We start from the raw sequence: 14492 nt of genomic DNA, 5'->3' as shown, positions 1-14492 counted from the left end.
AGCTGTTTGGGCATGCTTCATTTACCCCAAGTGTTTAAGCCCGGGCAGATGCCACAAACACTTAATAAAGCCTTGTAGACCAACACATGATGTACAACAGCACCAAAAAAAAACATTGTAAATGTTGGCCCTCTTCTGTCGCATCGAAACCCGCCAACTGCCAATGTCTGTAATTGAATGACATTCTGAATGAGTGACAATAGGGGAAGTTATGACCCTACTGCGACACCTGAGGTATGACCTGAACGTTGTCCGCAGTCTCTACATGCAAAGCCACTGGCACCCATTCAACTGTCCCCCTGAGTCCGAGCTCGGACACGTTCGACTGCCAAACAATCGGCAGCCAATCATGGTACAAAGGGTGACGCAGGGGAGCAAATGACCCCTCCCTGACCTTTCAGTGACAGGCTGACAGAGTGACGGTGCAGCTAATCTGACTTTGAGAAGGGCAAAAGCCCCAGAATCAAACAAACAGCCCATGCGCTATGAAACACATTGTGATATCACACACACAGCTAATATCTCTGCATAGGCAAAATCCTCAAATCACAACAGTCATTAATATGAATGCAAATTACTTGCCATTATTAAAATGCATTGTATGAATATGATATCAAAGACAATAGTGGGAGTTGTGTGTGTTTCTCTCTGAGTGTGTGTGTGCTTGGAAACGGTGTACTTTATTCTATGTTGGGTGAAAAAAAAACATCCCTCTAATAAATAAACTACAGGGATGGACTGGAAGTCAACACGGTCAGAGGAACATTGTTCATGCAAATGAGAGGAGTAGCCCATCCGTCTCAACAGGGGGAGTGGAGGAATGAAATCTCAATGCCAAGGGCAAAACTGCACGAAGGTACTTTGACAAAAAAGCACGGAATACATTAAAAGTTGTGTTTTTTCCTCCTCTCTACATACACAAGATATGACACACACCTAGGAAGAACAAAGGAAGATGCCACAAGGATTATTGGCAACTTTTCCACACAAAAACACAGGAAGTTGAAAAGGTTTGGCATGGGCCCTCAAATACAGCTGCAACATTGAGAGCATCTTGACTGGCAGCATCACTGCTTGGTATGGCAACAGCACCACACTCGATTGTGTGGCGCTACAGAGGGTGGTGCGGACAGCCCAGTACATCATTGGGGCCTGCCATCCAGGACCTCTATATCAGGCGGTGTGAAAGGAAGGGCCGGAAAATCGTTAGACTCCAGCCACCCAAGCCGTAGACTGTTCTTTATGCTTCCGCACGGCTATCAGTATTGGTGCATCAAGTCTGACACCAACAGGCTCCTGAACAGCTTCTATCCCCAAGCCATAAGACAGCTAAATAGACAACAGAATGGCTACATGAACTATCTGAGCTGACCTTTGTATTACATTGTTCCACGTTCTCTATGCACACTCACAGGACTCTACACACACACACACTGACACCCCAACACACACATAACATGCACACACATTTATAGTCACTCTACACACACAAGCACACACACACACGCATACAATCATAATTTACGCTGCTGCTACTCTGTTTATTATATATCCTGATGCCTAGTCACATTATCGCTATACATACCTACCTTCATCACTCCAGTATGCCTGCACATTGTAAATACGGCACTGGAACTGACCCTGTTTATAGCTTCTTACTTTCTTGTTTTTTCTTGTTTTTGTTATACCTTATGTTATTTTTTGTGCTACTGTGCATTTATATTGATTACTGCATTGTTGGATTGGAGCTTGCAAGAAAGGCATTTCACTGTAATTGTGCACAAAACATTCAAACTTGAAAGTGAACATAATTTAAAAAAACTGAAAACACTTTTCAGAGAGATGATCAATGTGTCATTGAGTTGGCATTACTTGTTTGAATGGGTCTGAAGGAAATAGAGTATACCGGTGTGAAAAGATAAACACAGAACATTGTCAGGTGCCAGAGTAGGATATTTCTTTAGACTGCCATTTTTAAAGTTATAAAGTTAATGTCATTCAAAAAAGTACATTCGTTTTGAGTCAATATGACGCTCTTCTAGTGTTAAATGGTTACATTTGTGGCTGCCTATCCTATCCTAGCCTACTATCTCCTGGTCGCCTAGGCTAGCCTACTATCAGTGAGAGGTTGCCAAGCCTATTGTGATTATTACTATTATAGCAGCACATTATGTTCCAGTCTCATAGTCAATTAATTATAGTCCTCTAGTTTATTATGTGTAGGTATACATTTTTGCTGGCCATGCCATAAACGGATTCCTGCTTACACCACTGGACTCAACCCATTCTACTTGGGACTTGGACCTTTGTGACTTGAGACTTGCTTGTGACTCAAATAATAGTGACTTGGTCCCACCTCTGCTTATCACTCCCAATCCTGAGGGTGCTGTGTAATAATTTTAAGATTAAAATGTGTGAATTCTTTGAAAATTACTCATCCACCTGGTCAATTCATGTCAGCAATGCAAAACATTGAGGTGAGGGGAATGTGTTTTCTTTATTTAAATGTTTGAATTATGGGAGTGTACGTGAAAAATGTGGTTTGTTGAATAGAGGAAATGGGGAGCTGCATTCCAAACCTATTTCTGATTTGCTAAGTGAAGCCATGTTGTAAGTAAAATTGTGGGGCAATTAGCATTGGGGGTTGGTTGGGGATGGTTATCACATGGAATGTGGGGTTGGTTGTCACTATCAACTCCATTATAACCACATTGATCAGAGCCAGAATACAATAAATCCCAAGCTCTTTTGTGCTGTTGTTGCTATAGAGACCTCCCTTCCCAGTAAACACAAACTCCTTTAGCCGACGAATCAAAATGTGTTGGGAATATGTAGTGTGGAGACGTCTGTCCAAAGTCTAAACAGTAGCATGTACTGTATACATCCTATGGGCAGTGGTATCTGTGCTATGTGGGTTTGTTGCCTCCCTCTCTCACATAGATTTTGTCTGTCCCACACATGTACATATGAATGTGCAACACACGCATAAAATGCAGAATTTTAAACATTGTTCGATCAAAGAAACGCCATTTCTAAGACTGTGTGCTATATTGCTTAATTTCCTGTTACAAAAGGAATAAGCTGCTAGCAAACATTGTGACAACCAACCCCATTCTGTGTGACACAACCAACCCTGCGATGGGGCTGCTTGTCACAGGTGCACAGAGTGGTAGGAGATATGATGATAAAAAAGGGCCCTTATTTCAACCCAAGACCTTGGTCTTTCTATTAATGTTGAAAGGAGTCTTGTGAGATATACTGGTGCTGCGAAATAACACACAAGAGTAAAACGTGTAACAACCAACCCCGGTCTCCCCTAGTTCTGGCAGAGAGCAGTCAGAAAAGGAAAAGTAATATCACCGTTTGAACTAAACCTTAAAAGCTCAATAACTGCACCATATAGGAAATGAAACAACACGACTCAATGTTATTATTATTATTATTATTGTCAGAGGAAATCTCAGACTTTCAGATCACAGAAAACAGATAGAAGTATCGCAAAATGATCTTGTATACAGTAAGGGCTAAGGGCAATGGGGTACACCCCAAAACATGCAAACTTAATGGGGAAAGTTGGGAGAGATCAATAAATAATTGGATCAAATGGCAAATACAATAACAACAGGAGGTTATTGAAGCTAACAATATAGATCTGGTGATACATTGGCAGAGTTAAAAGGTTGAGAGAAGAATGGTTACAAGGCACATAGGAATGTCATTAGGAATGTCATTAGAGCCCCACAGTGGAGGTGTCATGATACCCATAAAACCTAGCGGTCAAACAGGGAAATGGTTCCAATCATTTTTCCACCATTCATTTTCCAATAGGGGATTTTATAAACACTTAAAATAAGGGCTGTGTTTTGTGTAAGCTTACCCTGGTGTGACGTTTTGATAACCATGTAAATCTCTGTCGTAAAAAGTGACTTTTATCAATATATTTAGCTCTATTTACGCTCAGATTCAAAAAGGCTTATTGGCATCAAAGTAGACATCTGTCACGCCCTGACCTGAGAGAGCCTTTTTATGTCTCTATTTAGGTTTGGTCAGGGTGTGATTTGGGTGGGCATTCTATGTCCTTTTTTCTATGTTTTTGTATTTCTTTGTTTTGGCCTGGTATGGCTCTCAATCAGGGACAGCTGTACATCGTTGTCGCTGATTGGGAGCCATACTTAGGTAGCCTGTTTTTCCTTTGGGGTTGGTGGGTAGTTATTTTCCTGTTTAGTTCTTGATAACCTGACAGAACTGTTGCTAGTCGTTTTTGGTTTATTTTGTAAAGTGTTCATTCTTTCTATTAAAAGTCAAGATGAATACATTCTCCGCTGCACCTTGGTCCCATCCTTTCAACAGCTGTTACAACATCATGTAAGACTACAAATCCCTGCAAGCTTCTGCACGTCATCTCTAGCTGACACCTTTGCTAACAGGTATTGTGTGAATTTAAATAACTTGCAGAAGACAGTTCACAGAATTGTCTATTTAAAGAAATCTTGCCAATTTATTAATTACTACATTTAGCTAATATTAGATAGTTAATCCAGAGATTCTTACCTTTGCCTCAATTCAGCAATCTCGTCAAGATCACCATGGCATAATTAGCATTTCATTTTGGCGGGGTAAATACAGGTGAATATATTGCTAAAAGTCACCTTGTCCTAGAGAGATTTACACGGTTATCAAAATGTCATGCCATGGTACGCATACACAAAACACAGCCCTTATTTTAAGTGTTTCTCAAATCCCCTATAGGAAAATTGAAAAACGACTGGAACCATTTCCCTGTTTGCCCGCTAGGTTTTATGGGTATTATAGTGCCTTGTAAAAGTATTTATCCCCCTTGGCGTTTTTCCTATTTTGTTGAATTACAACCTGTAATTTAAAGATTTTTTTATTTGGATTTTATGTAATGCACATACACAAAATAGTCCAAATTGGTGAAGTGAAATAAAAAACAGGAAAGTGGTGCGTGCATATGTATCTACCCCCTTTGCTAGGAAGGCCCTAAATACGATCTGGTGGAACCAGTTACCTTCAGAAGTCACATAAGTAGTTAAATAAAGTCCACCTGTGTGCAATCTAAGTGTCACATGATCTCAGTATATATACACCTGTTCTGAAAGGCCCCAGAGTCTGCAACACCACTAAGCAAGGAGCACCTCCAAGCAAGCGATACCATGAAGACCAAGGAGCGCTCCAAACAGGTCAGGGACAAAGTTGTGGAGAACTACAGATCAGGGTTGGGTTATAAAAAAATATCAGAAACTTTGAACATCCCACGGAGCACCATTAAATCGATTCTTAAAAAATTGAAAGAATATGGCACCACAACAAACCTGCCAAGAGAGGGCCACCCACCAAAACTTATGGACCAGGCAATGAGGGCATTAATCAGAGGCCACAAAGAGACCAAAGATAATCCTGAAGGAGCTGCGAAGTTCCACAGCGGAGATTGGAGTATCTGTCCATAGGACCACTTTAAGCCGTACACTCCACAGAGCTGGGCTTTATGGAAGAGTGGCCAGAAAAAAGCCATTGCTTAAAGAAAAAATAAGCAAACACATTTGGTGTTCGCCAAAATGTGGGAGACTCCCCAAACATATGGAAGAAGGTTCTCTGGTCAGATGAGACTAAAATTGAGCTTTTTGGCCATCAAGGAAAACACTGTCTGGCGCAAACCCAACACCTCATCACCCCGAGAACACCTTCCCCACAGTGAAGCATGGTGGTGACAGCCACCCGGCATAGCTAGAAGAGGACTGGCCACCTCTCATAGCCTGGTTCCTCTCTAGGTTTCTTCCTAGGTTTTGGCCTTTCTAGGGAGTTTTTCCTAGCCACCGTGCTTCTACACCTGCATTGCTTGCTGTTTGGGGTTTTAGGCTGGGTTTCTGTACAGCACTTTGATATATCAGCTGATGTAAAAAGGGCTATATAAATACATTTGATTTGATTTGTGGGGATGTTTTTCGTCGGCAGGGACTGGGAAACCTGTCAGAATTTAAGGAATGATGGATGTCGCTAAATACTGGGAAATTCTGGAGGGAAACCTGTTTCAGACAGGGAAGGAGGTTCGCCTACCAGCAGAACAATGACCCTAAGCATACTGCTAAAGCAACACTCGAGTGGTTTAAGGGGAAACATTTAAATGTCTTTGAATGGCCTAGTCAAAGCCCAGACCTCAATCCAATTGAGAATCTGTGGTATGACTTAAAGATTGCTGTACACCAGCAGGAACCCATCCAACTTGAAGGAGCTGGAGCAGTTTTGCCTTGAGGAAATGGCAAAAATCCCAGTGGCTAGCTGTGCCAAGCTTATAGAGACATACCCCAAGAGACTTGCAGCTGTAATTGATGCAAAAGGTGACTCTACAAAGTATTGACTTTGGGGGGTGAATAGTTATGCATGCTCAAGTTCCATTTTTTTGTCTTATTTCTTGTTTGTTTCACAATAGGAAATATTTTGCATCTTCAAAGTGGTAGGCATGTTGTGTAAATCATATGAAACAACCCCCCCCAAAATCAATTTTAATTCCAGGTTGCAAGCCAACAAAATAGGAAAAATGCCAAGTGGGGTGAATACTTTTGCAAGCCACTATATGACACATACTGTGGTGCTCTATGCCCCTGCTTACAATCCAAATGATACTTGCGTGTCAGGGCAAGGATCTATAGTTTAGATCATGGGGATCGTACAGTGGTTGAATATTATCCCAGCATCTGTACTGTGTCTGTGCGTGCTTGTGTGTTTTAGTAACATTGGTTCTGGAGACCCACAGGGTGTGCAAGCTTTTGTTTTAACACAACATAATTAATCAAATCATCAGTTTGTTTATTGCATCATGTGTGCTATTAAAGCTTGGTGAGAACAAAAGCCTGCACACCATGTCTACCATGTGCCTGGTGTTTACTGTATGTTTGCAGGTAGAACCCCACAACTCTCTTGGTCAAAGTACAACCTTCCTCTCTCTTCAACACCATTACAAAATCACTTACTTAGTCTTCAATACAGTTCCAAACCCTAATAAACACCCACTGGTTCTCTGCTGTCCATTATGGATTTGTGGTGGAAGTAACAGTAGTTCCATAGGTCCACTCACCACAGAGATTTTGACCTGGAACCCCAAGACGTCCCTCCAGGCATAGCAGAGGAGGTGCGGAAGGTAGAGTACGAAGTAGATGAGGCCACCGCACGCCGCCGCCAGGTTGGCCTTTGAGAAGAAGACGCTGATGAAGAAACACTCCATGATGGTGGCCACGCAGAAGACCAGCATGAAAACGAAGATCACAGAGGGGTCGCTGTACTGCAGCACCTTCCCATACTGCACCGGGAAAGGGACGGGATGAAAGTGATAATAAAAGGGGAAAGGAGGGGGAAGATACAACACTGTGACCTTGTTCGAAATGCATCTTCCTTCCTCGTTTTCATGAGTTAATCACAGATCTGTAAGTGATGAGTGATAGATGAAAGCAAGGCTATTGTAGTTTGAGGGTTCTTTACATAGTGGATGGATAACTACAGACAAACACTGGATATATACAGATTACTATTTTGCAGGTTTAATGACAAACTTACCATAGTTACAGCCATGTGTAAACTAAACTAACTAAACTACCTGTTCCAACAATTAACAAACATCTGACACAATCAGCATAAAGCAAAGTAGTTGTTAGGTAGATAATCAATTACCATTACAATTCCAAACAACTGATTCACCATATTTTACAACTACACAACCATGATTTAGAAAACAATAATATATCCTATAAAATAATCCTACATTATCATGGTTTTACTTTCACTAATACAAACATTTTACATATTTGATTACTTCAGGGAAGGAAGGAAGAAAGGAAGGATGTATTTCTTTAAGTATTCCAGTGGTAGCCGCTAAACTACCCGAGTTATCACTTTGGGAGTATTGATTGCCGATGGATGTTCGAGGCATAACCATTTCTTGTGTCTAGCAGCTCAGGCAAGAGAAGGCTATCTTGCAATGAACAAGCTTCACAGACAAAAGCAGATTGATTGCGACTGATTGTGGTGATTAACTTATTATTTGTGAAGACAGCACAAAGCGGCACAGAAATAAAGCTTTTGATTAAAATGACTCATTGTTAATGATTTGACAAGCTGTAGGAAGAGTTACTCACCAGGTGTTGATAGCGTCTTGTCAAGACTACTCCTAAAAATGTATCACTTATTGTACTTCTAACACAGTTTCAAAATATGATTTACCATCATGTTGACGTAGAGGACGGTCAGTCCTTGCATCCATAGATCTGTCTATGGATTTGCAAGTGCTTACACCCCTGCCCCATCTCAACAGCAATCCAATTGGTGGAGCTGCCATTTTGTTGTTTTTCTGTAGGAGTGAGCCTTTATTTGTTAGTCTATGGTTAGTTGTAATATAACCCCTATAGTGGCGTAACTCTGCTTATCAGCATTACAAGGAAATCCTTTCCCAGTCTTGGAGGTTTGTGCTCCAGGGCAACTCAAGTCTTTGATTAAACTCTCCTCCTCGCTACCATTTTGATTGAACAAACCCAAACCCACTGAATACTGTCATTAGGAGTAATACTACACCACTTTTTTGTTACAAGCAGTGGTATGCAAGCTAACAGCCTCATCCAAATGTATCTAAAATGTTACAAGACTAGGCCCAGGTCTGCTGTTTGGTATTACTTATAATTATAGTTTATTACAGGCTTATTACATGCTTATTACAATACAAGTATCACTTTCCTCTTGTCCAGTCATTGACAGCCTAAGCCCACAGTTGATGCCCACAGCCCTCCAAGAACTGGTGAAAGGTCTAGAATTAGTGGTGAATCACCTTGAGGATGAGGGTGAGGAGGAGCGCACTGACAGCCAGCGGCAGCATGCTGGACACGGCCCAGCTCAGCCAGTAGGTTGAGCTCCTCAGCCCCATCATCCTCACTGTCTCTTTCAGACGCGCCTCCTTCTCCATAACGATGCCCTTCACGATCATTGCCACCGAGTAGATCCAGGCCAGGGTCATGTATAGGGGCAGAGAGCGTGCCAGCGAGCGGAGGAACCTAATAGGGGGAGGGGTCAGATGGGAGAGGAAGAAGGAGGGGGCAGAGGGTATACGGCCCAGTCACATCCGGATGCCGATTGACATTTTCTACTGAGCTATGGTTGTGGCAAAATCCCAATGAGTGTATGATGTACGCAAGCGTCCCACCCATGGTGCACTCCATCAACAGCAGGTGCATTTCAAGAGCGGCAAATTTGAATCCAAATAAATGTCAAAATTCAAATTTTTCAAACATACAACTATTTTACACCCTTTGAAAGATAAACATCTCCTTAATCTAACCACGTTTTACGATTTCAAAAAGGTTTTACGGCGAAAGCATAAATTTAGAGTATGTTAGGACAGTACATTTACAAGAGTTGTGTGTAATGTTTTGTCAATTCAAAGACAGGGTCACCAAAACCATAAAACCAGCTAAAATGATGCACTAACCTTTTACAATCTCCATCAGATGACACTCCTAGGACATTATGTTAGACAATGCATGCATTTTTAGTTCTATCAAGTTCATATTTATATCCAAAAACAGCGTTTTACTATGGCATTGATGTTGAGGAAATCGTTTCCCTCCAATAACCGGCAGTCAAGTCAGCACCACAAATTAAATAATTAAAATTAGAAAACATTGGTAAAATATTATATTGTCATTTAAAGAATTATAGATTTACATCTCTTGAACGCAATCAACTTGCCAGATTTAAAAATAACCTTACTGGGAAATCACACTTTGCAATAATCTGAGCACTGCGCCCAGAAAAATATGCTTTGCTATACAGACAAACGGCCATGTTGGAGAGATCTAAAATCGAAAATACTATGTAAATAATCCATTACCTTTGATTCTCTTCATCAGATGTCACTTCCAGGAATCCCAGGTCCATAACGAATGTAGTTTTGTTCAAAAAAGCTCATCATTTATATCCAAAAAGCTCTGTGTTGTTAGCACATGATCTAAGCCAGCCGGACTTCTCGTCATGAACGAGGGGAAAAAATATATTTACGTTCGTTCAAACATGTCAAACGTTGTATAGCATAAATCATTAGGGCCTTTTTTAACCAGAACATGAATAATATTCAAGGTGGACGAATGCATTCTCTTTTATAACGTATTGGAACGAGGGTACCCAACATGAACTCGCGCGCCAGGTGTCTAATGGGCCATCATCGTTCCATGGCTCTTGTTCGGTCAGATCTCCCTCCAGAAGACTCAAAACACTTTGTAAAGGCTGGTGACATCTAGTGGAAGCAATAGGAAGTGCCAAAATATTCCTCAGCCCCTGTGTTTTTCAATGGCATAGGTTTAAAGGTAATACAACACATCAGGTATCCACTTCCTGTCAGAAAATGTCTCAGGGTTTTGCCTGCCAAATGAGTTCTGTTATACTCACAGACACCATTCAAACAGTTTTAGAAACTTTAGAGTGTTTTCTATCCATATATAATAAGTATATGCATATTCTAGTTACTGGGTAGGATTAGTAACCAGATTAAATCGGGTAAAAAAAATTATCCAGCCGTGCAAATACTGCCCCCTAGCCCTAACAGGTTAACCTCTCTAGGCTAGGCGGGACGAATTCGTCCCACCTACGTAACAGCCACTGCTATCCTGTGGCGCGATTTTCAAAACCTTAAAAATCCTATTACTTCAATTTCTCAAACATATGACTATTTTACAGCCATTTAAAGATAAGACTCTCGTTAATCTAACCACACTGTCCGATTTCAAAAAGGCTTTACAACGAAAGCAAAACATTAGATTATGTCAGCAGAGTACCAAGCCAGAAATAATCAGACACCCATTTTTCAAGCCAGCATATAATGTCACCAAAACCCAGAAGACAGCTAAATGCAGCACTCACCTTTGATGATCTTCATCAGATGACAACCCTAGGACATTATGTTATACAATACATGCATGTTTTGTTCAATCAAGTTCATATTTATATCAAAAACCAGCTTTTTACATTAGCATGTGACGTTCAGAACTAGCATACCCCCCGCAAACTTCCGGGGAATTCGCTAACATTTTACTAAATTACTCACGATAAACGTTCACAAAAAGCATAACAATTATTTTAAGAATTATAGATACAGACCTCCTCTATGCACTCGATATGTCCGATTTTAAAATAGCTTTTTGGTGAAAGCACATTTTGCAATATTCTAAGTACATAGCCCAGGCATCACGGGCTCGCTATTTAGACACCCGGCAAGTTTAGCACTCACCATAATCATATTTACTATTATAAAAATTTCATTACCTTTTGTTGTCTTCGTCAGAATACACACCCAGGACAGCTACTTCAATAACAAATGTTGGTTTGGTCCAAAATAATCCATCGTTATATCCGAATAGCGGCGTTTTGTTCGTGCGTTCCAGACACTATCCGAAATAGTAAAGAAGTGTCACGCGCTTGGCGCAATTCGTGACAATAAAATTCTAAGTATTCCATTACCGTACTTCGAAGCATGTCAACCGCTGTTTAAAATCAATTTTTACGACATTTTTCTCGTAGAAAAGCGATAATATTCCGACAGGGAATCTCCTTTTCGGCAAACAGAGGAAAAAATCCCAAAGGCGGGGGCGGTCGGGGTCACGCGCATAAGCTAGTGTCTCTTGATCGGCCACTTGAGAAAGGCGATAATGTGTTTCAGCCTGGGGCTGGAATGACGACATTCTGTTTTTTCCCGGGCTCTGAGCGCCTATGGACGACGTGGGAAGTGTCACGTTAGAGCAGAGATCCTTAGTAAATGATAGAGATGGAAAAGAAGTTCAACAAATGGTCAGACAGGCCACTTCCTGTAAAGGAATCTCTCAGGTTTTGACCTGCCATTTGAGTTCTGTTATACTCACAGACACCATTCAAACAGTTTTAGAAAATTTAGGGTGTTTTCTATCCATATGTAATAAGTATATGCATATTCTAGTTACTGAGTAGGAGTGGTAACCAGATTAAATCGGGTATGTTTTTTATCCAGCCGTGTCAATGCTGCCCCCTAGCCCTAACAGGTTAACACTCGGTCGTAAATTAGGCAGGAGGGGATTCTCTTCCCTTTCTCCTCAGTATTGGGAAGTAACTATCCCTTTGTTACGGAAGGTTTTGCTGCCCCAAAACTTCAACATCCATCAATGAACACTGGGACAATATATTTCAACATCCGAATGGGGAAAATATCAAGGATGAAGAGAATATTTTTGTGATGATAGGATTGTGATTTTAGTTATCTAACAAGATCATAGTAGTGATGATACATTGCCTCGTAACTAGCCACGCCCGAGGGAGCTCAGAGAGAGTGTCAGTATGACGGAAATGCTCCTTTTTACCCGATGGTATAAAAGATTGAGTTAACCTGTCTGGGATAGGGGGCAGTATTTTCACGGCCGGATAAAAAAACGTACCCGATTTTTAATCTGGTTACAACTCTTGCCCAGAAACTAGAATATGCATATAATTAGTAGATTTGGATAGAAAACACTCTAAAGTTTCTAAAACTGTTTGAATGGTGTCTGTGAGTATAACAGAACTCATATGGCAGGCAAAAACCTGAGAAGATTCCATGGCGGAAGTGGCCTGTCTGACAATTTATAGTCCTTCTGTTGCATCTCTATCGAAATTACAGCATCTGTGCTGTTCCGTGACACTTTCTAAGGCTTCCATTGGCTCTCTAAAGCCTTCAGAAAGGGGAATGACGCGTCTCCTGTCTCTGGGCAAAGTACAGCAGCAGAGTTTGTAAGTGGTCTGCCTGGGGACAGTGAGACTGGAGATGCGCAATCACGAGACCTCACAATTTTTTCTTTTCCGCTTTGAATGAATACAACGTTGTCCGGTTGGAATATTATCGCTATATTACGAGAAAAATAGCATAAAAATTCATTTTAAACAGCGTTTGACATACTTCTAAGTACGGTAATGGAATATTTTGAATTCTTTTGTCACGAAATGCGCTCGCGCGTTACCCTTCGGATAGTGACCTGAACGCACGAACAAAACTGAGGTATTTGGATATAACTATGGATTATTTGGAACCAAAACAACATTTGTTGTTGAAGTAGAAGTCCTGGGAGTGCATTCTGATGAAGAACAGCAAAGGTAATCCAATTTTTCTAATAGTAATTCTGAGTTTAGGTTGCCCCAAACTTGGTGGGTGTCAAATTAGCTAGCCGTGATGGCTGAGCTATGTACTCAGAATATTGCAAAATGTGCTTTCGCCGAAAAGCTATTTTAAAATCTGACATAGCGTTTGCATAAAGGAGTTCTGTATCTATAATTCTTAAAATAATGTATGTATTTTGTCAACGTTTATCATGAGCAATTTAGTAAATTCACCGGATGTTTTCGGTGGGTATGCTAGTTCTGGACATCACATGCTACTGTAAAAAGCTGTTTTTTGATATAAATATGAACTTGATTGAACAAAACATGCATGTATTGTATAACATAATGTCCTAGGAGTGTCATCTGATGATCATCAAAGGTTAGTGCTGCATTTAGCTGTGGTTTGGGTTTTTGTGACATATATGCTTGCTTTGAAAATGGCTGTGTGATCATTTTTGGCAGGGTACTCTCCTGACATAATCTAATGTTTTGCTTTCGCTGTAAAGCCTTTTTGAAATCGGACAACGTGGTTGGATTAATTAGTCTTATCTTTCAAATGGTGTAAAATAGTCATATGTTTGAGAAATTGAAGTTATAGCATTTGAGGTATTTGTATTTCGCGCCACGCGATTCCACTGGCTGTTGAATAGAGTGGGACGCTAACGTCCCACCTAGCCCAGAGAGGTTAAGAATTAACATACCAGACTAGAAGGACCACCCGCTGCAGTTAGGTCTAGATTGGTCACGACCCTGAAAATTAACACAAGGATGAAGAAGACAATGGAGCCTCCAACAATCAATGCTATGGTTGAGTAGCTGTTCTAAGTACTGTATCTAAGAAAGTGAATTTAAGTAGGACCATCTGGTTATTCTCTTCAAATCATGGGCACCTACACTGCTCTCATCACCACTCTGGGGATCATTGACACAGCTGATTAGCTGTCCTCAGAAGACCGCTCTTCCAGAACGAGTGAAAGTAAACACAGACAACTAAGAAGAAGGACATTTTGACTTCTTGTGGACAATCAGAGCCTTACACCTGAGAATGAAGGAGAAGGCCCATCCGAAGGAGAAGGCCCAATCGAACCCTTTCATGAAGGCTTAGGTCCAACAGAGATGCACGACGAAGACCTTCAACGCGTAAATAGATGCATTACTTCTTACCCAAAAGGGCGGCAGTTTGGGGCAAGGTATTTGGATTACTGTGAGCGTGGTTCCCTATTGTGTACAAGTGTTGTCTCTCTTTCTCTCTCTCTCTTTAACTCTCCATCTTTTGTAACAAGTGTCATATTGTGTTAGTCCGCTAGGGACCTGTTTTCATCGTATTAAGTTTCTAATCA

At 41.0% G+C, this 14492-nt stretch overlaps 1 protein-coding gene across 1 annotated transcript in view; it reads right to left on the bottom strand.

Annotated features, from left to right (window-relative positions):
• LOC106608787 (phospholipid-transporting ATPase ABCA1) overlaps window positions 1–14492 on the bottom strand; it is a 253841-nt gene that overhangs the window by 183656 nt on the left and 55693 nt on the right. Inside the window, exons 12-13 of the mRNA XM_082977279.1 lie at window positions 8831–9053; window positions 7094–7315 (exon numbers count right to left, since the gene is read on the bottom strand). Coding sequence (XP_082833405.1) covers window positions 7094–7315; window positions 8831–9053 — 445 coding nt within the window. The remainder of the gene's footprint in view (window positions 1–7093; window positions 7316–8830; window positions 9054–14492) is intronic.

This window comes from Salmo salar, chromosome 07, assembly GCF_965601325.2.
Source record: "Salmo salar chromosome 07, fSalSal1, whole genome shotgun sequence".
NCBI classification, from domain to species: domain Eukaryota; kingdom Metazoa; phylum Chordata; class Actinopteri; order Salmoniformes; family Salmonidae; genus Salmo; species Salmo salar.
The sequence above is the reverse complement of the archived record's forward strand: the minus strand, read 5'-3'. Positions and strand labels throughout refer to the sequence as shown.